Source organism: Microtus pennsylvanicus, chromosome 12 (assembly GCF_037038515.1).
Source record: "Microtus pennsylvanicus isolate mMicPen1 chromosome 12, mMicPen1.hap1, whole genome shotgun sequence".
NCBI lineage: Eukaryota > Metazoa > Chordata > Mammalia > Rodentia > Cricetidae > Microtus > Microtus pennsylvanicus.
The window spans coordinates 67,493,105-67,518,589 of NC_134590.1; the positions used below are offsets into that span (position 1 = coordinate 67,493,105).

Here is a 25,485-nt window from a genome sequence, read left to right on the forward strand (position 1 = left end):
AAAGGTGTGCCCAGTTAGAGGGCCTTCTTAAAGGCAGGGCAACCACGTTTTGTGAGCCAGAGAAAAGGAACGTTATAGGGTTGTATAAAATTCATATTAATAACAGAGCAATGAGTGAAACTCAGAAAGTTGCACCAGAAGAAATTCAAGGTGACTTGAAAGGAGAAGTGTGAAAAGCTCAAAGAAGGAAAAAGAAATATAACACTATAAAGTGTATATCTGTATCTGCATGTATAGTACGTGTATGTGCATGTATACACGTCATTCTCAATAAGTGCTTGTAAAGTAGTATAAACCAGTATAAAGCTCCAAATTAAAGGCCAACCTGGCTACAAAGTAAAACCCTGTCTCAATCAATCAAATAAATAAAAGACTAGAAATATATGTTAGGTCTCAAACCCCAGACAAATGGCTCAAGTGTCTATTAACATATCAAAGCAGACTCGTCCGGCCACCAGCGTCGCTCAGTCCCTACCTGTTACAGGGTCCACCTGTCTGCCATACCCTGCCCTACCCTAACCCACTGGGCTTCCCCCGCCGCGCTTCTCTGAATTCTTAATAACTCTGCCATCTCAGTAACAAGGTCCTTTTGCCCCCTTTGACCTCTTGACTCCAGGTTAGTCTTCTCTTCCTCTCCCCTCTCCTCACTGGTCCTGTTCAGTCGGCCAGTCATATCCACTTGTGGGATATTTGTACACTGTGTGAAGATATATTGCTGTGATTGGTTTAATAAAGAGCTGAGCAGCCAAGAGCTAGACAGGAAGTATAGGCCGGACTTCCAGGCAGAAACAGGAAGTAAAAGAAGGTAATTGAGGTGCAGGGGAGAGGTCAACAGACGTGGAGGGGGTCAGATATGCAGAATGAAAGAAAAGTAAAAAGCCACATGGTGAAATGTAGATTAATAAAAGCAAGTTAGTTTAAGTTATAAGAGCTAGTGGGACAAGCCTAAGCTAAGGTCGAGTTTCATCATTAATAAGTGTCTGTCATTATTTGTGAGCTGGCAGCCCAGAGGAAAATCTGACTATATCCACTCTGGACTCTCCCAGATGCCTCTGCCTCTGGCTATCCTCTCTTATGTCTAAAATAAACCTCCTCCACCATACCAAGGACTAGTCATGTCCCTTTTATTTCTTTTTTCATTCAGTGTAGCTAAATTGGTAGAGTGTGTGACCATTTTGCAGGAGGCCCTGCGCTGCAGAAATTGTGTTGTGACCCACACCTGTAAACCCAGAACTAGGAAAGGAGACAACCAGAAAACCCACAAGGATCCCTCAAAGCAGACCGCTCACCGCCCACTCCCGGCCCTGCGAAGGCTCCCAAGGCTGGAGAACAGTGAGAAGGGAGCAGCATGCCAGACCTTTTAAAGGAGGGAAAGCCCCATGTCATACCCTACGCCTCCTAGTGAAGGACAGTACTCCCACCCATCACAGGCTCTCATAAGGCAAGTGAACATGTTACAAGGCTGTTCTTTTGAAAATAGAGAGGAAAAATAGAACAGAACACAATATTTCTATAAACCACTCCCCAGCACATATAAAACTGTGTCATGTGCAGAAGTCACCCCTAACTCAGAGGCAGCCAGAGCAGGACATGTGATGAAAACACCATTTCTGTTCAACAAATATTTATTAAGCAGTCTGTGCTTCACAAAGAACAAGATTTATTTTTTTTATGTATATGAGTGCTCTATTGCATGTATGGCTTTATGCCAGAAGAGGGCATCAGATCCTACTATAGATGGTTTTGAGCCAACATGTGGTTGCTGGGAATTGAACTCAGGACCTCTAGAAGAACAGCCAGTGTTCTTAACCACTGAGCCATCTCTCCAGGCCAGAACAAAGTGTATTCTCTGTCTCTGCCAAAACCAATGTGCCAGGATCAGGTTGAGCAGCTTGAAGCTAATGGGCCTGTGCTCTAGGCCGGAAAACTTCCCCACCCCTGAAGTTCTCAGCCTTCAGACAGACACACAGGCTTAATAGTTGCTGAAACTAGAGACCAAACTGCATGTCATATTCCACATGAGGTCAACCACTGCAGGGTGCTGTGAGACCCTCCTCCTCAGGCCAGAAAGAACCATGGGTGCCCTCTGCCTTTCCTGCTCTCCTACAGTGTCACAGCCCAAGGTGGGGTTACTCCCTGTTCTCAAGATGTGAATGTTAAAGGATCTGCTGTCAGAACTGGCTCCATAGCTGCTGAGAAACCCTGTCTCGAAAAACAACGACAAAAAAACTATTTGCTGTCATGGAATGGAGATTTGTCTTCTAATGTCCACAGGGGTGCCGGTAAACAAAGGCACTTGCCCTTACCAAGTGGTGGCATGCTAGGGACGAGGTCGGAGCTCCCTCTCACTCACTCTGCAGTGCTGAGCACTGGGCTCATGTACACGGGACTAGCAGGCTGCCGCTACTACTAATCTACAATCCCATCCTAGAATGGGGGTTTTTAAATTTTGAGTTATATTTTATTTATCCTGTAGGGGTGGAGGTGCCACTGCATGCCATTCAGAGGAGCATTTGAGAGGGTGGAGTCTCTCCTTCCATCATGTGAGTTCCAGGGAGCCAGCTCAGATCATCAAGCTTCATGGTAATCACCTTGACTCACTGAGCCGTCTCACTGGCCCTGCAGATTTCTTTTAAATCTTTTTTAGATTTATTTGTTTGTTTTGTGTGTATGAGTGTTCTGTCTGCCCATACACATGTGCACCACGTGCATGCCTGGTGCCTGTGAAGTCAAAAGAAGGTGTCAAATCCCCTGGAACTGGGCGGTAGATGGTTGTGAGCCACTGTGTGGATGATGGGAACTGAACCTAGGTCCTCTGTAAGAGCAGCAAGAGCTCCTTAACCACTGAGCCTTCTCTCCGGCCCTAGAGATAGTTTTCTTAAGGGAGGGAAAAACTGGGTGAGAAATATCTACCCTGACTGAGCCTGAGACAGACATGTCCTCAGCAGCCCCAGGACCCTGGGCCAGAAGGAGGAGGCAATCTCACACTGACTAAAGCCTCGGGAACCTGGTATGAGAGCAAGGGGCCATGGCCAGTGCTGACGGCTGCCTCATGGTCAGATGCCAGCCATTTTTTTAGAACAACCTCCCCCAGGCCTTGAGAACACCCAGAGGGAAGACACAGAGCCTGAATGACCTCCTACTCCATTAAAACTTCTGGCCACTTTTGGGCGAAGAGCTGCCAGCAGCACTAGCTCCAGGGGTAGAGTCTTCAAAGCCAGGGTTAACATAGTCTATGTCGGGTTTGGGGTACTTGGGACTAGAAGGCTCTGGGGCCGTTGCTGCCTCTGTGGCTAGTTTTTCCTCCAGTAGCAGATCCGGGTTAACATCAGGTCCTGCAGAAGAGAAAGAAGAACATAGACCTATAGTCAGGGAGGCGTGCAGATGGCACAGAGATGGCACAGGCATCACAGCTAGGAATGCAAAGCTAGAACATGGGAGCTGGGCTCCGACTTCATCTGCACCTCCTGCCTCACCCTAACAACAGCCATTTCAGCTGGCATTTCCACCACCCTCACCAGTCCACCTCAGCAGGCATGCTCTCTCAGAGGGTCCCTGACACCCGGTCTCTCTCTCCCTTTCTCCTGGGGACAATCTGGTACCAACACCACAGGCAACCCTCCCATGAAAAGCACTGTTCCTTACTCTGTAACACAAACCCATGGCACAGGGCAACCAAGAAGTCGGGCTCTGTACTTACCATTGCCTTTCTGGGACTCTGTCTACATAGCCCTAGCTTCAGGGTATTCCTGACTACAGCTACAGCAATGTGGATGATAAGCTTGCAAGGGTCTTGGCACTCCCCAGCCCCTATTGGTCTAGAAACTTCCAGCCCATGGCTGGAACATCTCTCAGGACTGATCCATACTGTCCCCAACCCACACATTCTCCTCCCCAAAGATGGTCAATGAGAGCCTATAAATAACTCTAGTGTCAAAAAAATAAACTGGCAAGCATCCACAACTGGTATCAATAATCAACATTCCCAGGTTTTCTCTAGGAAGATATTGGATGACAAGGTCAAAGATTCACCCTCAAGGTCAGTCACTGCAGTGCTGGCCACAGTAGTATAGTCAGAAATAATCCAATGACCAGTAGTTGCAAGCTACCTAAATAATCGTGGAGGCAGTAAAATGGATGAGGAGACACACTTCTCCCTGGAGTATTTATGGGAGTTAAGCATTGAGAAGCACCATCTAAAATCATTATCTATTCTAATAAATTCTTTAGATTATATTGTAAGCACTCCTTTTGACGTTCACGTCCTTGCAAAAAAAAAAAAAAAAAAAAAAAAAGATGTTGCAGCATTGGGCACTTTGCCTTCCAAAGCAGCAGCTGTGGGATTCTTCCTTGCTAGTCTGGCTGCCTTGAGACCTCTCAGCCAAACAGCCCTTCTGACTGCACCTGCCAGAGGATGAACACGCCCCCTGGTGGTGTTGCCAGAGAACTGTTGTAACTGATGCTAACAGGCAAGGCTATGATTGGCCCAAAGCACAAGCCAAGTGATGTAATTAATGCTAAGAAGGCAGACTGCAATTGGCCCAAAACAGAGCTCAGTGATTAGAGTTGATGCTAAGAGGCAAGATTGTGATTACAAACATAAACTGTGCTTGACCAAAATAAAGTATGATTAATAAAAACTCAGAGAGAGAGAAATTGGGGTTCAACCAGAAGATCCGAAAAGCAAAACATCCAGCCACTGGCTCTTACCTCTACTTAAGTCTGAAATGGCAATCCTGCCTCCAGGAATCTCAGAATGAGACAGATTGAGAGTTGTCTCCTCCCGTTTTATAATCCTCTCTAGGGCTGGGATTAAAGGCATGCACTGCCTGGTTTCTATTGTATCTAGTGTGGCTACTGGGATTAAAGGTGTGTGTTACCATTGCCTGGTCTGTAAGGCTGACCACTGGGGGTGTTTTACTCTCTGATCTTCTGGCAAGCTTTATTTATTAAAATACAAATGAAATGCCACTACACCGAAACACACCTTTTCTTGCTATATCACCAAGCTGCTCCAAGTCTACTGAGCAGTCTTACGGGCTGCCCCCTGGTGTTGCAACATCAGGCCCCCTGGGTGCCCGCCCTCTCCTGGGTGCCCGCCCTCTTGGGTGATCTTTTCCTACTTTGTAGCATGGGTAGAACGCATGGCACTGGAGGCTCCAGTAGCTGAGCAGTCTCCTCAAACAGCAGTGAGGCAACAGGCTACTTGAAGCCATGGTGCAGCTTTAGAGCAGTCATGGCAGGACACAGGATGACAGAAGAAGAGAGGGGGCAAACAAGGGCAGAGAGCGAAGCTCTAAGGAGTTGCAGCAGAGAAGGTGTACGCACAGACTGCCCACAGAGTGGCAGCACCCTAGGCTGAGAGTGGTGACTCTGGAGGCTACAGGGCTAAGGGTCCGCACACCCAAGGCCTACACAAGGGCTGTAGTACCAGGGTGTCGCTTGCTATGGCTTCCACATGCCTTCTGCCACTGCTGCTCCTGCCAAACACTAGGGGAATAAAATGCCAGAGACCAGCATCTGAAGAGCTTCCCTTTACCTGCCTGTGATTTCTATCCAGGTGAAGAAAAATACAAAACAAAGTAGTTGACAGAGCAAACAATAGTACAGCGTTTTCAAACTCTTGAGTTATTACCCACTAATATTAAATGAAACTTGTAGATCAACGCCAGAATTTTCAAAGCAATGATAGGATAGAACCAAAATATCAGATTCCTTCGTGTATTAGAGAAAGAATTATTTTGTAAGATACTTGTCTTAGTTACTTATCTTTGTGTGCCCACACACATCATTTCTCAGTGTAAAATATATTTCTATACTTAGGTGTAACTCCGTGGTACAGCACTTGTCTAGCGTGTGCAATATTCTAGGTTCCATCCCCAGGAGCACCGAAAAAGCACGCGTGCGCGTGTGTGTGTGTACAAAGGTCAGGATTAAAAGTCCAACAGAAAAGTGCAACAGGCCACACAAACAGTGTTTAAGACACAGTCAGTTAACAAAGAAATGCACTTATAGCATATTAAATGAAACACAAAAGTTTCCAAAGTAGAAAGTTATGTTCACGATCTTGGCCTGGACTCCATGAGTTTTCCAAGGGATCAGGCATCATTTGGGTCAGTACTCAAAACAATGGCATCCTGACAGGGGTGGGCATGGGTACTCACCCAGATAGCTGAGGACAACTGGCAGGAAGACCAGGCCATGCAGCAGGCCCAGCAAGGTGATCACGATGTTGAGGCGGAAGAAGAAGATCTGGATAAGCTGGGCCTGAGCAAAGCCCAAGATGAGGATGCCTGGGAAGTTAGTCATGGCCACTCCAGCAAACACCTGGTGGGGGAGAAGGGCCACATCCAGAAGTCAGGCAGGACATGAAGGGTCCGGCAGAGCGCAGGGTGATCCACCTTTCTCCACTCACCGCACTGCCCATGGAGACGGTAGCATCCTTGGCCCTCTCCAGCCGGGTAGCCTTGGTGCTGACAGCAAAGGACCGGGTGATGTGGGACACAAACTCCACAGACATGCCCACTGCCTACAGGCAGAGAGGGAACTTCAGCTGACAAGGCAGTAGACAGGGAAGAAAAGGAGACAAGAAAGCAAGCCAGGCAGGTGTCTAGAGCCTACACAGAGCCGGGGGGGGGGGGCGGGGGTGTTGGCTTGTGGGCTCAGATCCCCAACTGCCAAAGGCCACCTGTGGCCTGCTCTGTGGGTTACCGTGACAAGGTTGATGAGGGACACAGCGTTGTAGCTGATACCCCACACAGCCATGAGACCGATGGTGTCCACGAGGATCATGATGATGGAGAGCAGGTTGAGGATGCCTGAACGCGCATCCAGACCCAGCAGGAGGTAGCAGACAACAAAGGTGGGTACAAAGCAGAGAGCCAGTGTGAAGATCCCCTCAGGGAGGACAGTCAGGTACTGCTCATAGAACACATTGGAGACCCTGCCAGAGAGCAGGGTGTGGTCAGAGCGCCAGCCATCAGGTGGGTAGGACATCCCATTTCAGGAGAAAAACATGAGAGGTTTGAGTCGGATGCTAGCCCGTGTAAGAAGTGAACAGGTCCCAGGCTACCCCGGGAGTCACCAGAGACAAAACTGGCACTCATCTCTCAAGATCACTCAAAAGTCTGCAGTCCCCAACATCTCTCGTGTGACTATTACCTCCCACATCCCTGACCAAGCCCCCCAGTTCTCACGTGTAGGGGAAGACCTCGAAGTCTGGATCTGTGCCGGGCACTTTCCGCAGCTCAGCTGTGATGTTGGCTGCTAGTAGCCGGGACGTCCGGAGAGCTTCTGTGAAATCCTCTGAGTTCCTGAGGGGCTTGTGGTAGGCCATGAACTGGGAGGCTAAAGGACCACAGCAGAAGAGAAAAGTCAAAGGCCACACCCATCCTCGCATCCCAGAGACAGTGACACAGACGTGTGATTGGGCTGGGTTCAGGATTCTGCCAGCGCCACCTGAAATTCCTCAATTCCTCATCGATTTTCTACAACAGACCTACATTTTCTTTCTTTTTTTTTTTTTTGGTTTTTCGAGACAGGGTTCCTCTGTGGTTTTGGAGCCTGTCCTGGAACTAGCTCTTGTAGACCAGGCTGGTCTCGAACTCACAGAGATCCGCCTGCCTCTGCCTCCCGAGTGCTGGGATTAAAGGTATGCGCCACCACCACCCGGCCCAGACCTGCATTTTCTTATTTATTTTTAATGTTTGTGAGTTGTTCTGACTGCATATATGTCTGGGCACCACATAAATTCCTGGTGCCCGTGGAGGCCAGAAGAGGGCATGGGATCCCCTCTAACTGGAGTTAATGGCAGTTATGAGCAGCCATGTGGGTGCTGGGAGTCAGACCTGGGTCCTCTGGAAGAGCAGCCAGTGCTCTGAACTCCAAGCCGTCTCTCAGGCCCAAGGGCTGCATTTGCACTTTACACCAGCCCTGCCCCCAACAAAAAAACAAACAAACTAGAGTTGCTCCTGCTGCCATTCTCTGAAACCCAAAGTCAGTCATTTAACTGTCCTTGACAGTTGAAACCTAAAAGATTACCCCTGGGGCCTGGAGAGATGGCTCAGGGCTTAAGAGCACTGGCTGCTCTTCCAGAGGTCCTGAGTTCAATTCCCAGCAACCTCATGGTGACTCACAACCATCTGTAATGAGATCTGGTGCCCTCTTCTGGCCTGCAGGCAGAACACCGTGTACATGTTAAATAAATGAATCTTTAAAAAAAAAAAAAAAATCACCCCTGCATACAGCTTGTAATCACACACCCAGCAGGCTAACGTAGGAAAATAACTGCAAGTTCGAGGCCAGCATGGGCTACAGAGTGAGTTACTGTCTCAAAATAAATCAAAACAAAACTGAGAGATCTCCCTGGCAAAACCAAATCCTCCTTGTGTGTTTTCAAAACATGTACTGGATTTTTTTTTTCTTTTTGAAACAGGGTTTCTCTGTAGCTTTGGAGCCTGTCCTGGAACTAACTCTTGTAGACCAGGCTGGCCTCGAACTCATAGAGATCTGCCTGCCTCTGTCTCCTGAGTGCTGGGATTAAAGATGTGCACCACCACTGCCCAGCTCATACACTGGATTTTTACACAAAAACTTAGCCTGGTTTTGGTTAAAGTGGGATGTTTCATTCTTATGGTCTCGGTACTTGGGGGGCAGGAGGATCAGGAATTCAATACTACATAGAAAGTTCTAAACTAATGTGGGCTATGTGAGAACCTGTCTCAAAAAATATTAATTTTTCAGTTTGCCTATTCTTAAAGGAACAGACTAGAAAGGAAGACAGGCAAACAAAAATGACTGGATTATTAGAGCTGTGACTTAGGGATCCTGCCAATAAGTACAATTATGTTCTCTTTTTTGATATTTTTTTTCAAGACGGTGTTGCTCTGTGTAACCCTAGCTGTCCTGCCACTCGCTCTGTAGACCAGGCTGGCCTTGAACTCGGAGAGATCCACGAGACACACAGACAGTGTACTCGGTGTCTGTGGAGCCTGATGTCAAATGTGAGGAGCACCTGCGGGTGGTTCACAGCTAGAGGCATGGTCATCCCCATCCAGAGATATGGTCTAGCAAGTCTCGGGCAAGGCTTGGGCACATCTAACATTTTCCTGATGATGTTGATACTGATGTGTGGTGGGGGGCGGGGCTCTCACTTGGAAAAGCGCTGCTGTAGGGTATTAAGGTCCATGATGGATGCAGACCTACCCTGGGTTATGTGGGCCAGGGTTCCCTCCAAGAAACAACCCACCCCTCTGTCCTTGACACCCCACTCCCTTTTGACTACATGGGGTCTGCATGCCTTCTTGGAAGATGGGAACTTCATAGGAGAGTTAGCTGAGAGAGTGGAGTAAGTGTGCTACAGTTGTAGTTAGTAAAAAATGAACTCATTTGATGCTCCCCCATCTCCGTGCCAGCTCCACCAGGGTACTCAACACAGATCTCACCAAGTGTGCCTCCCTCCATGCAGATGGCTGTCTGGTTCTGCTACCTTCTGTGCTATGCTGATAACACACTGGATCCTTCTCCCCACCAGTCCGACTTCACCCCCCTTGCTGTTGATGGCTCTCGGGCTTCCCCTACACAGTGACATCCTACCTCATTTAGTCAGCTGCTGCTGCTGACATCGCCATATCACACACACACACACATACACACACACACACACACACATATCAGACACACAGGCGCTCTTGGGGGACTCTAAAGCAACTAGCTGACTTGAGACCTCCTCCCCAAGCTAGGCCATACTTACCTATAACCTGGCCATCTGAGCTCAAATTCACAGAGGTTCGATACGCTGCTAGACCCCTGCAAAGAAGAGGCCAGAGCAGAGGCTTAGTGGGGATGAGACCTGGTCCTGTTAACCCGCCCACTGTATCCCAGGGAAACCGTGACTGGACACTTCTGTTCCTCTGGGTCCACCATCTCCGGAACCCAGCAGGAGCCAATCTCTGAACGTACCCTTTGGGACATCTGATGTTGGGTGGGTCGTTCAGGAACCAGGGCAGGTACTTGTCAAACTGTTCTGGTGTGGGCCTCACGGGGCCCAGCGTGAAGCCCATGCAGTTTCTTAAACAGTTGAAGGAAGCTGCAGGGAGGAGGGACTCTGGGCAGTGACACAGCGGGCCCGGCAGCTCCTGTTGTGACTCCCCCTCTGTGCCCCAATCTAAGGTCCCCAGTGCTGAGGAGTTTACACCTGCCACCCCCAATTGGTCACTACAAGCTGCTGGGAGAGGGACCCTAGGTGAAGCATTGGGTTTTTTCACACTATAAACACAGCACCTTCACACACAGGGCCACAGCCCTACTCCCAGCTCCACTCCCCACTGCCCACAACCAGCATGGTCAACAAGCAAAGGCATAAGACCCTGGGGTTGCACAAGTGTGGGTGCCTCAGGCCTAACCTGCTGGAACCCTATGGGTGTGGTGGGACAACTGAGAGCCTTACCAATCCTTTCTCCTCTCTTGCCTCAGTTTCCCTAAGCTGTAATGGGCAGTGAGCCCCCTGCAGCCCCACACTCACTGTCGGTTGAAGGACAGAACTCATCCTTATTGGGACCAAAGGAGTAAAGGCGGCAGCAGGTGGATGGAGTCAACCAGTCGATGAAGTCGTCTACCCAGGAGGATGCTGGGATCGCCAAATAAGACCTGAGGCCAGACATGGAAAGTAGGTGGAGCCAGGGAGCCTGGTGACTCCTTCCTGAGCCCTGCACTGGGCCTCCTCTGGCCTTACTAGCTGCAGGGGCAGAACATGCAGGAAGAGAAAACAGGAGAGGAAGAAGAGAAGGGGCGAGTCGGGGTGCAGGGGAGACCAGCCACTTACTCTTCAGGGAATTCAGTGGCATACTGGATCTTCTGGGTTAGGGAGAAGCTGTCACAGCCTGCGCTAGAGCAAATGGCATTCATGCCTGCCTCGCTGGAGAAGTTGTAGCCCGAGGTGGTGATAAAGTACACTGGAGGCCCCACTTCAAAGTATCGGTTCAAAAAGAGGAAGTAGTCGATCAGGTAGGAGTCCTGGGAAAGAAGGGACTCTCTGAGTCTCGGGGGACCGTGTGCACCCAGTTCGTACAGAGGCGCATGCTGAACAGTCCATACGAACGTACCTACTGAGGTAAGCCGAGAAGTGTACAGAGGAACATGTTTAGAGGTACACACACGGTGTACACACGGATAAACACTCAGATATGCGTGCTCAGAGGCACATGGAAAGGAACTCACTCAGAAATATCCAGAGTGCACGCACACATACATACAAGACACAGACTGAGGTACACGCAGAACCGTGTACTCAGAGAAACAGACCCTGACACACACATGAAGCACACGCCAAGATACACTCAGGTCCCAGGAGACATCAAGTAAACCCATATATGCATTGTAAGAATTCCAGAAAGAAGAAAAATGAAAGAAACAGATTATTTGAAGAAATAATAATCAAAAATCCCCCAAATTAATGAAGGTCATAAACATAAACCTTTTTTTTTGGGGGGGGGGTTTCGAGACAAGGTTTCTCTGTGGTTTTTGGAGCCTGGCCTGGAACTAGCTCTTGTAGACCAGGCTGGTCTCGAACTCACAGAGATCCGCCTGCCTCTGCCTCCCAAGTGCTGGGATTAAAGGCATGCACCACCACTGCCCAGCCATAAACATAAACATTAAAGGAACTCAGGCAAGGTCTAATAGAACAAATTCAAACAAATCTAGCCCAAAGCACACGGTACTAAAACTGTCAAAAGCCAACATCAAAGGACACTGTGGACAACACAAGAGAAATTCTTGTCACACGGAAGGAATGCAATGCAGCCATTTCCACACTTCTCAGCAGCAAGTTTGGAGACGGTGGAGTTAGGTATTCAAAGTAGCAAAACTGTCTCTCAGAGAGGTGGGCTGGGGCGTAGCTCAGGTGCTTAGCTTGCAGGGAGCCAGTAGCTTAGGACAAGTGTGGTGGTGCACACCTTTAGTCCCACGACTCGAGAGGCAGAAGCAGGCCATCTCTGTGAGTTTAAGGCCAACCAGATGAATGCAGTGAGTACCTAGTGAAACCCTGTCTCAAAAAAAAAGGGGGGGCTAGAGAGATGGCTCAGTGGTTAAGAGCATTGTTTGCTCTTCCAAAGGTCCTGAGTTCAATTTCCGCAACCACATGGTGGCTCACAATCACCTGTAATGAGGTCTGGTGCCCTCCTCTGGCCTGCAGACATACACACAGACAGAATATTGTATACATAATAAATAAATATTTTTTAAAAAATGTCTAGGATGGTATGATTCTTAGAAGAAATGAAAACGTAAGTAAACAGAAACACATCCCGTGTTCACAGTCTGGATGACAAATATTGTTCCAGTATCAGTACTACCAAAAACAAAGCCACCAAAAGATTCACTGCAGGGCTGGAGAGACGGCTCAGAGGTTAAGAACACTGACTGTTCTTTCAGAGGTCCTGAATTCAATTCCAGCAACCGCATGGTGGCTTACAGCCATCTATAATGAGGTCTGATGCTCTCTTCTGGCATGTTGACAGACATGGAAACTAACACTGTATACTAAATAAATAAATAAATACTTTAAAAAAATTGCTGGAGTCACTGTAATCCCTGTGAAAACACCAATAACAGTTTTTGAAAAAAAATATAAAAATTTCAGACTAATAGCTGGGCAATGGTGGCACACACCTTTAATCCCAGCACTGAGAGGCAGAGGTAGTCAGATCTCTGTGAGTTCAAGGCCAGCCTGGTCTACAAGAGCTAGTTCCAGGACAGGCTCCAAAGCTGCAGAGAAACCCTGTCTCAAAAAAAATTTCTTTTTCAAGCGAAATTCAAATGTAATCTCTAAAGAACTCGAATAGCCCAAGAGGCCTTGACAAAGAGCAAATGTGAAAGACTCACACTCTGGTCTGAAATTTGACTTCTATGAGCAGTGGCAGCCCACACCTTTGATCCCAGCTCTTGGGAGGCAGAGGCAAGTGGATTGCTGTGAGTTGGAGGCCAGCCTAGTTTATAGAGCAAGTTCCAGGAAAGTCAGGACTATACAGAGAAACCCTGTCTCAGAAAGAAAGAAAGGAAGAAGAAAAAAAGAAAAGAAAAAGAAGGAAGAAAGGAATTCACCTACTGAATCAAAGCAGGGTGGTACGGACATGGGAGCAGGCATAGAGATCAATGGGGCATAATAAGGATCCACAGGCATGTCTGGGTGATTTGTTTTGGTCTTCCAGAGGTCCTGAGTTCAATTCCCAGCAACCACATGGTGGCTCACAACCATCTATAATGAGATCTGGCGCCCTCCTCTGGTGTATGGGCTTACATGGAGGCAGAATGTTGTATACATAATAAATAAATAAATCTTTTAAAAAAATCTCAAATGAATCAAAGGCTTATGTATAAGATCTAAAGCTATAAGAACCTTTAGGAGAAACAGGAGGAATTTCATACTTTGGATTTAGCAGTTTCTTGGATATGACATCGAAGTCAAGCAACAAAAGGAAAACACTGTGGCTATTTTAAAATGTTTCACGTACCAAGACACACTACCACCAGAATAAAAAAGCAACCCGCAGAAAGAGAAAAACGTTTTGATAACTAGGTCTCCACAAGAGGCAGATCTCCTGGGGGCTGGAGAGATGGCTCAGTGGTTAAGAGCATTGCCTGCTCTGGAGGAGGAGGAAGAGGAGGAGAATGAAGGTAAGTTCCTGGACAGCCAGAGCTGTTACACAGAGAAACCCTGACTCAAAACAAACAAGCACGCAGACAGGATAGGACTTTATAGCTTACTGATAAAGCACTTTCCCAACAAGTGAGAGATCCCAGAGTTGATCCTCAGCACCAAAAATTAAAAACACAGAAAAATAACAAGTGTTGGGGGCTGGTGAGTTGACTCAGCAGGTAAGAGCACTTGTTGCTCTTGCAGAGTACCTGAGATCAATTCCCACCCAACACCCACAGGGCGGCTCACAACCATCTGTAACTTCAGTCCTAGGGATGCTGACACCCTCTTCCTGACCTCTGCAAGCACAGGCACCCAATTGGCACCCAAACATACATGCCAACAAAACACTCATACACATAAAAGTAATAAATCCCCCCCCCAAAAAATCGTCAGTAAGGAATTCACATAGAAGGAAATGGCCATCCCTGCGTGGATAGCCACGTGGAGAGCCCTCTGGTGCAGGGCGTCTACTGTGACCTGAGCCAGGACTCAACCCTTGCACTTTACAGCCATGGATGTGGCTTCCACATGGTGCCAAGCCTTGTCTCATGTGTCACCCCCCCCCCACCCTCTGGCACTGCTGCTTCTCCCAGGTCTCAGGACCAAAGGATGAGAAGACGCCACTCACCTTGGGCAGAGCCAGCTCCTGGTCCAGTCCCACGCTGATGTGACACATGAAGTAGAGATTCGCTCCAAACAGGGCCAGAAACAGAAGCATCTGAGGGAGAAACTGGCATGTGAGAACCCCTCCCCAAACAGCCCCATCTTCCCCCAGAGTTGAATGGCATTATTGGGCATTCTGAGAAACATCCTGGAGCTGGAAAGACTTGAGCTCTCGCTCCAAGTATCTGCCCTGGACCTGGGCAGCCACCCCATCACCACCACCATGTTCTGTTTGCCTTTCTCCTAAAGTGGTACAGCTGCCTCAGCCCACATACCACAACAGGGCGGGTGAACCTGTGCAGCAGGAAGGGAGCGTATATCTTTCGGAAGAAGCGGAGTAAGAGTCCCTCGTTTTGTTCAGGTGGAGGTAGTTTCCGGGGTGAAAGGCAGCATAAGACGTCTGGGCGAGAGGCCTAGAGGATGGCAGTCTCTCAAGACCATGTCCAAGGCAGACCCCAGGAACCACCCCACCCAGGGAAGCTCTGGAAATGGCCACTGCAGTTTACGTTGCTTTTATTTCCTGCCTCAATCAAATACAGAATTTTACATCATTAAAAAACCACCAGCTTGATTACTGTTGACTTTATAATTTATTATGTAAACTTACATAATTTTAGGAGGTTTAGTGATACTTCCAAAAATAAGTAAAATAAATTCTCTTTCTATGGGTAATTGCAGAACACACATCCCAAACATCCTCTGTCAGAATAATGCCCCTGCCTCCCACCCAGCTCTCTTGGCTACCTCTGTGGTCATAATGCCACATCTTTGAGTGAACATAGCAACCCAGGCAGGGTAAGTTCCTTGGTCCTGGCCTAGCTGGCTTTACCTCCTGCCTCTTGCTATCCAGGGAGAGCAGGGCCACAAAGGCAGTCATCTGGAGCAGGAAGTCAAGGAGAATCGCCAGGCCAGCGGTCAAGGCAAAGGTCCGCACAGCCGGCATGGGGGTCAAGGCCCCTGTTGGGGACACAGAATCTGTCAGATCATCCTGGTCTCGTGGACCGGATGTCAGCACAGAGAGTTTAAAGCAGGAAATGCCCATTGCCTTCTGAGAAACTCGCCCCCACGGAGAATAACCTAGCAAGCTAGCTCCTGGGTGGAGGACAGCCCTCGCTCACCTAGGAAGAAGCAGATGGCCTCAGAGAGGCTGCACAGCAGCATGCTGGGGGCCACACTGCCCAGGGCACGGCCGATGTGGGCCTCTCGCTGTTCCCCAGGCATCCTAGGCAGCCTCTGTGTGGGCAAAGAGACAGAGTGTACAGGGTCTGCCAAGGTCACCAGACTCTAAAGGCCAGCAGCAGCGTGGTAAGGGCTTCGAGTCCTGGCCAAATCTGAGGAACTGCCAGACCTTCTGGAGAGAGAACAGCCTACTAACAACTCACAGCCACACCTTCTGCTTCGGTGTTGTGGCCTCAAGAACCACTTAGTGATTCTAGATATGAAAAGGACGAAGCATTCTTGTCACTAAGTCCTCACAGCAAAGAGAGGCTAAAGGACTCTGGTTTGTGCTTACTGTGGGTGCCACACAAAGTAATGCAAAGGCAGGGAAGAGGTGGCTCTAATGCATGGATACAGAAAACTCACTGGACACCCTGTGCTTAACTGAAAGCAAATTCAACATGACACTACTTGCTGTGGGATAGTGCTCTTGTACGCGTTTTGGTTTAATAAAATGCTGATTGGCCAGTAGCCAGACAGGAAGTATAGGCGGAGCAACAAGACTAAGAGAATTCTGAGAAGAGGAAAGGCAGAGACACAGTCACCAGTCAAACACAGAGAAAACAAGATGAGAATGCCTCACCAAGAAAAGTTACCAAGCCACATGGCTAAACATAGACAAGAATTATGGGTTAACTTAAGTTGTAAGAGCTATTTAATAACAAGCCTGAGCTAATAGGCCAAACAGTTTATAATTAATATAAGCCTCTGTTTGGGGACTGAATGGCTGCGGGACCAGGCAGGATGAAAACTTCCATCAGCAAGTAGCGTGAATAAATTTGTGTCAACCCACGCCGTTTCCTACACGTATAAGCCTGAATAGAAGAGTCTGCAAGGATGTCAGCACCTCTATGCGTGGCTTTGTCTAACAAGGGTGTTGTGTTGCCAGAGGGCATAAAGAGCCCCTCCTTTCTTACCTGGTACTCAAGAACAAAGATGAAGATGTTGTCAGCTCCCACGGCCAGCACCAGGAAAGGTACCACTTGGATGATAACCAGAGAGGACGGGACACGCAGGTAGGAGTAGAAGCCCATGGCAGCTATGACTGCTCCGAGCACAACAGCCACCCCGCCTAGGCCCAGAGTAGCCTTGGAATCCACCTGCAATGCAGCTAGGCTCAGCCTGTTGGCTACCAGAGCACCTGCCCAGATCCTCCTTACTCCCCAGGTTGGGTGAGAAACAGGCAGGTCCCCTTGGTGCTCACACGTGCTCAGTGCCACCCACTTCAGTGAAGAACCCATATGTATATTTAAGTCTCTAGACTATACCATTCTTCCAGGGGCAGGCCCGTGGCACCCAAAAATGCAGGTGTGCCTGGCTACATCTTCCAGAATTGCATGGCATGACCTTTTACATGGTAACTTTGTGTGTGGAGAGTGGGTATATGCTAGATTACAGGAGGAAAACTTTGGGCCTTTCAACACAGACCATATCCAAGAAATACCACCCTTTGAGGGGTTCCCTTTGAATGGGTTTAACTTGCTAAGTTAAGAGCCCTCCCTAGGACCGCTTTAGAAGGCCCTCTGGAGCTGTCCTAGGCTCAGGATCCCTCCTGCTCTCACCGCTATTCGTTTCCATCTGGAGTAGCTGCCCAGGGCCAGGGAGATGTACAGGAAGACGATAATGTAACTGATGGCGAAGACAGGCAGGTCCTGGATGGTGGTGCGGTTGATTTCATCCTCCAGAGAGCGCTGCGAGCACACAACCAGGTCACTAACCACGTACTGGGTTTCTCTGTGGAGCACCCACTGCATGCTCTGGGGAGCTACAGGAGCCTCCAATGCAGGCGCCATATTGGGGTGGGCACAGGCTTTCACGGCCTGGGGCCATTCAGGAGGGGGTAGAACAAGGATGTGGATTGGACTGGAACTGACCCCAAACCATTAGGGAACTGCAAGCACAGAACCAGGAAATCTGCAGGGTCCCTACCTCTGCTGAGAATGCAACCTGGAACTTGTCAGCCGTGCTGTTCTGGAAGGCTTGCATTTCCTTCAGAAAAGCCTCCTCCCAGAGCCTGGCCTGGGCCATGCGGGGATCATCAGCAGGGAAGTTATTGAGAGAGAAGGTTATGATCAGCGCCTCTGCCTCCGAGTAGTCCGTCCCTGGAAAGAGCAACTCTGAGCCTCCCTTCTAATACCCCCTCAGGCTGCACTCTTCTCCCATTCCTGTTCCTCTCCTGCTTCCCCACTCCAACAATGGCCTTATCCCATCCTCCAGTTCCCCCTCCCAGCCAAAGGCACAAAACCAGAGCTCCCCGGCAGCGTTAAGAATGGCAGAGGGGAAGTAGAAGCATCCTCTGCAGCCTCCTTAAGCCAGGCACCCAGGCACTGGAAACACCTATCCCTATGGCCTCTCCCTTCTACCTGTTATTCCTGCCCTAAAATTGTCCCTTCATTAGCTTCCCGGGGCCTACATCACTTACCTTGATATCCCCCAACAGCAAGGAAGGGGAAGACAGGAGCCCCGTAGTCAGCTATGCAGCTCAGGGCCAGAGACGTGCCGTCCTTGAATGTGAGAGGGGCACTGGAGGGAAACCACAAAGAGAAAGATACTTTCCCGCCCCTGCCTGGTTCCTTTGGCCCCACCCTACCTCAGGCCCTCAGCTCCCTGAGGGAGGAGCAATGAGTTCCAACTACCTGGACCAGAGGGTTCAAAATGACCATCTTTCTACAAGGTGCTCTCATGTGGTTCCCCCAGTCCACAGAATGGGGTAGGAGCTGCCTTGGGCATCTCCCTTGGACAGGTACTGTATGATGGGCTCTCTGTGCATCTCAGGTCCCCTCGCATAGCTAAACATCCAGACCTGTGGTTACTCCAGTTCCAAATGAGCATCACAATGAAGCAGTGAGCCCAGACTTGAGCCATGACCGTCTCCAGCACAGGTCTCAATGCTGCCCTTCTCCTCCCTCCCAGAGCCTGACCCCTCCAAGTGTTGAGTTGAGCCCTGGACCTCAGAGCTTTCTACAGAGCACATCCCTGTGGAGACAGAGCAGAATGCCTACACAAAGCTCCTAACACACGTTCTCAGTGCGGAGGAGTGTACCAGCCAACAGCACCATCTAATAAGCACCAGAAGCCGGGCGATGGTGGCGCATGCCTTTAATCCCAGCACTCGGGAGGCAGAGGTAGGAGGATCTCTGTGAGTTCGAGACCAGCCTGGTCTACAGAGCTAGTTCCAGGACAGGCTCCAAAGCCACAGAGAAACCCTGTCTCGAAAAACCAAAAAAAAAATAAAAATAAAAAAAATAAAAAAATAAAAAGCACCAGATTGCTGTATGACCTTCAGCAGTTTACCAAACCACTCTGACCTTCAGCTTTCCAGTCTATGAAATAAGTGTCATCAGCTCAGTTAAGAGTTACAAGCATCCAAAAGCAAAATAAAAATGGCACAAGTTGGCCCTTCACTGGGTATCCAATAGGGGGTTTTCTCTGTGAAGAAGCCTAAATTATTTTCAATGGAGTCTTTTGGGTTAAATGGGTATAGTGTGAGTACCTCTCGTGGTGGCTCTCAAGTAATAGGACAGCTGTCGTCGGTTTCCTCACAAAATAAAAGATGTGACCCTGAGCTTAGCAGTTCTCATAAGGACCCCTGGATTAATCAAGCCTGTGTTAGGATTCCCTCTGTTCCTTGAGATACAGAAGCAAGTGGTGCAATACCAGCCGGGAACCCAGTGTCAACCACACTGTTGTTTTGTCCATTTCAAGACCAGTAGTGACATCTGTTAGCCTGTTTAAATGCCATCTGGGGTTTGGAAGACTATACTGTAATGTTATGTTTAAATGTTTGACTGAGTTAATTCTAAGGGCACTTGTTCCCAGAGCTTTCCATCTGAAGTCCAAAGTTCTAATAAAGCCGTGACTGTACAGGAGCTTACTTGTAAATCAGGCTGCACATGGCTCCTTCTCCCATATTAACATATGAAAAAAGAAAGAGAGAAGGTACGAGCTAAGCATGATAGCACGGGGCTGCAACCCCTGTTCCTCAGGGGCCTGAGAGAAGAGCGTGGATTTGAGGACAACCTCAAATAGTGTGACTTTATCTGAAAACAAAACAAAATAAATAACTACACAGCAAAAAAACAAAAACAAAAAAAATTACACCGCATCCCTGATGCCTCTCAATGGCCCCTCTCTGTTTGACTGTGTCTGAGGAATAATGTAGACACCCTAAGAAGCAGCCCATACTTGAAACTTAGCTAAAGATGGACAGCCAGTAGCAGAGAGAGACAGCAAATGCTTCCTCCTTAAATGGATCTTTTTTGGGGGGAGGGAGCTGGGTTTCTCTGTGTAGCTTTGGAGTCTGTCCTGGAACTCGCTCTGTAGACCAGACTGGCCTTGAACTCACAGAGATCTGCCTGCCTCTGCCTCTGCCTCCCGAGTGCTGGGATTAAAGGGGTGCACCACCACTGCCTGGCAATGTAGTGGATCTTAAAGAATGTGAGATCTGCCCCCCCCCCAAAAAAAGAGGCAGATGTGTTCACATGTGTTCCAGGACAGGCTTCAAACTACAGAGAAACCCTGTTTCAAATAACCAAAAAAAAAAGTAAGATCTGCCTGGGATCTGCAAGGTCAAAGCAAAACCACCAGCATCTATGCCATTGGCTGGGGTAACCCTCGCCTGCTCTGCTCTTAAGTGTAGGGTGGGGAGAAGGCCCTTGGGGCCCTTCACTCTCCATTCTTTCTCCAGGAGCCTCCACCACTACTAGTCCTCTTACCACCCTTCCCTTGGCCCAGTGACCTTGCTGGCATCCTGTTGATACTACTCCCAACATGGGCAAAGCCAGACACAGAACCTCAGCAGCATCGGGGGATGGATGAAACTGCCCTAGAACACCTGGCCTGGTGCCCTGGACCAGAGACTAGCCACAGTCTTGGTCAAGTCCAAGTGAACTATTTCTGGCCAAATCCTAGGCTACCAAAGGCCCTACAGATCCTGGCGCAGTCGGGGAAACAAAACAGTGCAAGCACAAAGGCTCCCTGAGCTGTCACTTTTAGATTTAAATAACTAAGAGGGCAGGAGAGAGGGCTGTTATTAAGCGCTGTGCTATTCTTGCAGAGGACCAGGATTCCCAGGATCCACCTGACCCCTTACAACTGACCTTCACTTCAGTTCCTGTAAATCCAGCAACTTCTTCTGGCCTCTGTAGCATCAGGCACATGTATAAGCCATACACATACATACATGCAGGCAAAATATTCGTGCACATGAAATTAAAATAATTCTAAAAAGAATTAAGACTACAGCAGGGACATCACAGAAAGAAAAATCATATGAACTGGAGCTGGAAGGACCATGAAGCCTAACGTGCTGCAGAGAACAAGTGTAAGATGGGACTGAGCTCTAAGAAGGGCCCAGGCAGACTCGGACAAGCGTAAGAGGGGACTGAGCTCTAAGAAGGGGCCCAGGCAGACTCGGACAAGCGTAAGATGGGACTGAGCTCTAAGAAGGGGCCCAAGCAGACTCGGACAAGCGTAAGATGGGATTGAGCTCTAAGAAGGGGCCCAAACAGACTTGGACGAAGGCCCTGATGTGCACACATAGGAGCTCTCCCTGACTCTCAAGGTTCCTGCCCTCTGGCATGGTTCCTGGGGGCATAGCAGCACCTATTCTCAGATCTACTCACTTGGCACAGTAGAGGAAGTGGTCCTTCCAGTCCACCAGGGAAGTCTGACCACCAAGCGTCTGGTTGGCCGTGAGCAGCAGGAGCGTGCGGTTGTTCTGGAAGTACTGAAGGAGGCTGTTGACACAGCAGTCCGAGAGGGTGGTGTTGTGCGGGTTGAGGGGGGCGTAGCAGATGTCCTGCAGGGAGATGTTGCGCCCCGCCTCCGGGGACCACACCTGCAGGTGGCGAAGCCTCTCTTGGAGCTCCAGCAGCTCCAGCAGCAGGTCCAAGGACAGGATCCCGCTGAAGTTCTTGGGCCCTAGCAGCAGGGAGTCGTACTGGTAGCTGGACCTGTTTCGAGCTGTCACGAAAACCTGGCTGGTCCGGAAGAAGGGGCCGAAATGCTCGTCGTGGAAAGCCTTCTCTTTCCGGGCTTCACTTTTGGGGGCTGACCACAGTTCCACGGGGTCTGTGGTGAGTTCTATATACATCAGGCCTACTGACAAAGCTATCACAACCACAAAGGACAGTGCCAAGACGGTGAGTGGCCACGAGGCCACTTTTGTGCCCCAGTTCTGGAAAAACCGGCCAAGGACAGTGTGAGGTGAGAATCTGCGCTTACGAGGGCGGTTGGGGGCTTCCTGGGGGCTTGGTGTCTTGCGCTTTTTCCTGTTGGAAGCCACTCGAAGACGCACAAGGACAGCAGTAAACAACACGAAGACCGCAGTGAAGATAATGATGAGAGCCAACCAGCCTGGCATTTTACCCATGTAGAAGGAAGGGGGCAGCGCCGGAGGCCGAGCAATGACTGGACAAGATGCTGCACAGTCCTGACAGGAACAGGCTGCCGAGTCTGCACCCTGGGACTCATTGCATGGTGCAATTTCCGCATTCAGAGGCTGTATCCCCTCTGCCAGGGCTTGGCCAGGCTCCACAAGGTGGAAGGTGATGTCCAGCGGAGCCAAGCCATTCCCTGTGTCTCCCTGGAAGTTGAGCCAGCGCTGGGCATTGCAAAGGGCCGAGCCGTAGACCCCACACATGCTGCCCACGGCCAGCGAGGCAGCTGCAGGGATGCGCACCCGGCTACAGGACTCATAGGCCGCCTCGGCAAAGCTGCGCTGGTAAAAGGTTTCATAGGCCACCACAGCCGGAAGCTGTGAAGCGTTCTGCTCAACCACACGGGTGACATTGATAAAGAGGCTCTGGTTAGGGCTACAGGTGTTTTGGCAGTGTATGCTCACAAAATTGTCAGAGCAGGCGGGGCAGCGGGTGAGGAGGGCCTTGGTGATAGACATGCTGCTCTCTAATGCCAGCAACTGCTTGGTGGAGCAACAGGCAAAGGTGGTGTTGGGACCATTGTACAGGCGGGGACAGATGCGCTGGAGGAGGGCCAGGTGCTCCCCTGTGACCTGGCGGGCCGGGGTATTAGACAGGCAAGATACATTGGACAGTGACGTGAGGCCTCCAGACAGCTCTGGATTCTTCCCACACTCTTCATAAAAGGTGCAGAAGCCAGCCTGATGAATGGGTGTGTAGAGATCCCCCTGGGCCTGCAGAGAAGACCAACAGTATCCATTAGCCCTGAAGGTGGTTGGTCCAGTTGGGTACCTTCTGGGCAGTGAGAAGCCAGAGAAAGAAGGATGCAGGTGGAGGCCACTTGTTCATTCCGGATGCCCAGACCCGAAATAATCACTCAGAAACTTTATTATTTGCAATATTGTTTGGTCAATAGCTTAAGCATATTGCTAGCTGGCTCTTATAGCTTTGGTTAACCCATTCCTATTCATCTGTGTATCTCCAAGTGACTGTAGTTTACTGGCAAAGTTCCAGTGAGTCTGTCTCTGGCGGTGGCTCCGTGGCTTCTACTTGACTCCTACTCTCTCCTCTGTCTGCTTGGAACTCCCACCTTGCCCTCTTCTGCTAAGCCACTGGCCGAAACAGATTTCTTCATTAACCAATAAAAGCAACACATAGACAGAAGGACCTCCCACACAAGAAGGAGAGCACGCAAAGGGCTGGGAGAGCCACGGGGAGGCTGGTGTGGCATGGGCTGTGCTTAGGGTGCCAATGAAGGGATACTCTCCCAATGGATAGAGATGGGTTACTAGGAAAAGGACTCATCTGATAGAGTGTGGCTTTAAAAGGCCATGCTTCAGAGGAGACGGGGAGGTGGAGGGACCCCTATTGCTGTCAGTCTGAGTCTCTAGACTGTACTCCACACAGAAGCCAGGGCCACTTGTCTTTACAGGGCAGTATAAGACCCTCCTGTTCTGCATCCTGCATAACCAAATGCCAACCCCCACCTCTGAGAGCTAACTAGGATAGTATCAGGGCCCTCCCAAACCCAGAATATTTCAGGGTATAGTCACCCAGGATCCACCTCCAGCACCCAACTCAGTCCCCACTTAACCACAGGCAAAGGCCCCGTTCTTTTGCCTCTCTGTCCCTTCAACCCCTTGACCTGGAGACTCCACCAGCCAGCACTTACTTCTGGGCATGGGAAACCTCCCCTAACCGTGTGACCCTGACTATCAGATACCCGGCTTGCCTTTCCCTAATGGGAGACACTAGGGAGTAACCGTGAGCAATGGACTCACCGAATTCAGGAGTAGGGCCCAGAGCAGCCATCCCTTCAGGCCAGCTGCCATCCCCCGGTCAGGAAGCAGAAGTAGGGCTGGGCCTCAGGGACAGCTGGGGAGGACTGAGCACTGGCTCCCAAAGTCGCACATTAAGGCCGCCTCCTCCTCCTAGTGACAACACATGTCTGGCGGGATTAGGACCAATAATCTGAATGTCTGGTTAATGATTCACGCATCCTGTAACCTCCTATCAGATGGCTCCCTTCCATGTACCCCCTCTTAGGTGAACTTCCTAGTGAAGGTGCTGGAATCCCCTCTCACTTCCTGGTGCAACCCAAGTCGAACGCTGCTCGAGCCAGCTGGATGAGAGATGCAGGGTTGTACTTCTGCTAGACCCGGCACTGGCCTGGTTTTGGCCTCGGGAGCTCAATGGAGCTGCAAAATGTCAACATTATCCTGGGCTTGGCCTCCAGCCTGCACTCTGACCCATCGCCTCTTGAGAACAACATCAAGTATAGGCTCTGTCAACCTAGCAACTGATTAATTGATATTAGCACCCAGATAATAAAGGGACACTGAGGGTACAGTGATTCAGTGATGAAAGTCCCTTCAGGTTCTGACAGAGGACAGAAACCAGAGATTCATCTGATCCCTTTTCCCTTCCTCCCCACTCCTGCTCGGTTTCTTTCTCGGCCCTGGCCCTGGCCTAGTCCACTGAACAACTCTGGTTAGGTGATCTGGATGGCAAATCCCACTCAACCTGGGCCCATGGTTCTCCTTCTGCTTCTTTCCAGTAGGAATCTTCCAGTTTCTTCTTGGGCTCGTGCTATCACCAAGATGGGCCAGGACCTTGGCCCCTGTTGCCAAAGCTGAGCTGCTGATAACTGCAGCAAGGCACTCACGAGGCTCCTTGCCCAGACAGCTGCCTGCCGGGAGGGGCCTACTCCTCGTCATCCAGTGTCCCATGGACTCTGGTGGGCTCAGAGGGGAGCTGTCCAAGCTTAGGTAGAAACAGCAGAGGCTGAGACAGCACAGGGCCTGCACCCAACACCTCCCGGTTCTCTTGTTACTTTCCGGATGGTATCTGCTCATCTCTGCTTTGTCTTAGGGTTCTCATTTGATCCCTCAGATGCAGACCCTGAGACAAGAATCCTAGGACAAACGGTTTTACTTGGAAGGTGGCTTCCGGTAACAACAGTGGAGTGGGCAGGCAAAGAACCATGAGTTATGGGTAAACTGATCAAGATGGATTCAAGAGCAGCTCCTTTCCCGGATACCTCCAGGACACTCCAGGACGCAGGGGGATTCTAGAGGATCCCCACACACAGTGGATAGGGTGTGGCACTGTCTGCACCTGCAAGTCCTTGATTGAGGACACTCCTGGAAACCTGAACCACGGTTCATGTGGCTGCTATTTTTCCACATCACAAACCCTCGAAACAAGAAGCTACTATTGGTAGGGACATGGTAGTGCAAGGCCTTTAATCCCAGCTCTCTGGAGGCAGAGGCAGGTGAATCTCTGTAAATTCAAGGTCAACCTGGTCTACAGAGTGAGTTGCTGCAGGACAGCCAGGGCTACAGAGTAAGACCCTGTCTCAAAAAAAAATGACTACAGTCACATGAAAACCCCAAGTGCCCAAGTGAGAGATGCTAAAGCCCTGCCTTCTATATTTCAGGTCTCATGAGGGTCGCTCAGCTGTGCCCAGCCCAGTACCAGACAGTCAGG

At 49.8% G+C, this 25,485-nt stretch overlaps 1 protein-coding gene across 1 annotated transcript; it reads right to left on the bottom strand.

Annotated features, from left to right (window-relative positions):
- Positions 1–1,624: 1,624 nt before the first annotated feature.
- On the bottom strand, positions 1,625–23,900 carry Npc1l1 (NPC1 like intracellular cholesterol transporter 1). Its single transcript, XM_075944261.1, has 19 exons — positions 23,778–23,900; positions 21,202–22,730; positions 18,000–18,100; positions 17,507–17,679; positions 17,140–17,268; positions 16,495–16,677; positions 15,478–15,592; positions 15,189–15,316; positions 14,635–14,772; positions 14,325–14,414; positions 10,823–11,013; positions 10,523–10,647; positions 9,961–10,087; positions 9,752–9,807; positions 7,197–7,347; positions 6,712–6,943; positions 6,416–6,529; positions 6,165–6,327; positions 1,625–3,335 (listed from the first exon to the last, which is right to left on the bottom strand). Exons 1-19 carry the CDS (start codon positions 23,826–23,828, stop codon positions 3,148–3,150), a joined length of 3,984 nt encoding a protein of 1,327 aa, XP_075800376.1. The 5' UTR covers positions 23,829–23,900; the 3' UTR covers positions 1,625–3,147.
- Between the last annotated feature and the right edge of the window lie 1,585 nt (positions 23,901–25,485).

Bases quoted from the DNA above. Each gene is read 5' to 3' on its own strand.
- Npc1l1 (XM_075944261.1), bottom strand. From the start codon at position 23,828: ATGGCAGCTGGCCTGAAGGGATGGCTGCTCTGGGCCCTACTCCTGAAT. The intron at 22,731-23,777 runs GTGAGTCCATTG...TCTTCTCTGCAG, and splicing joins GGGCCCTACTCCTGAATTCG to GCCCAGGGGGATCTCTACAC. The intron at 6,944-7,196 runs GTGAGAACTGGG...GCTCTCTGGCAG, and splicing joins TTCGAGGTCTTCCCCTACAC to GGTCTCCAATGTGTTCTATG.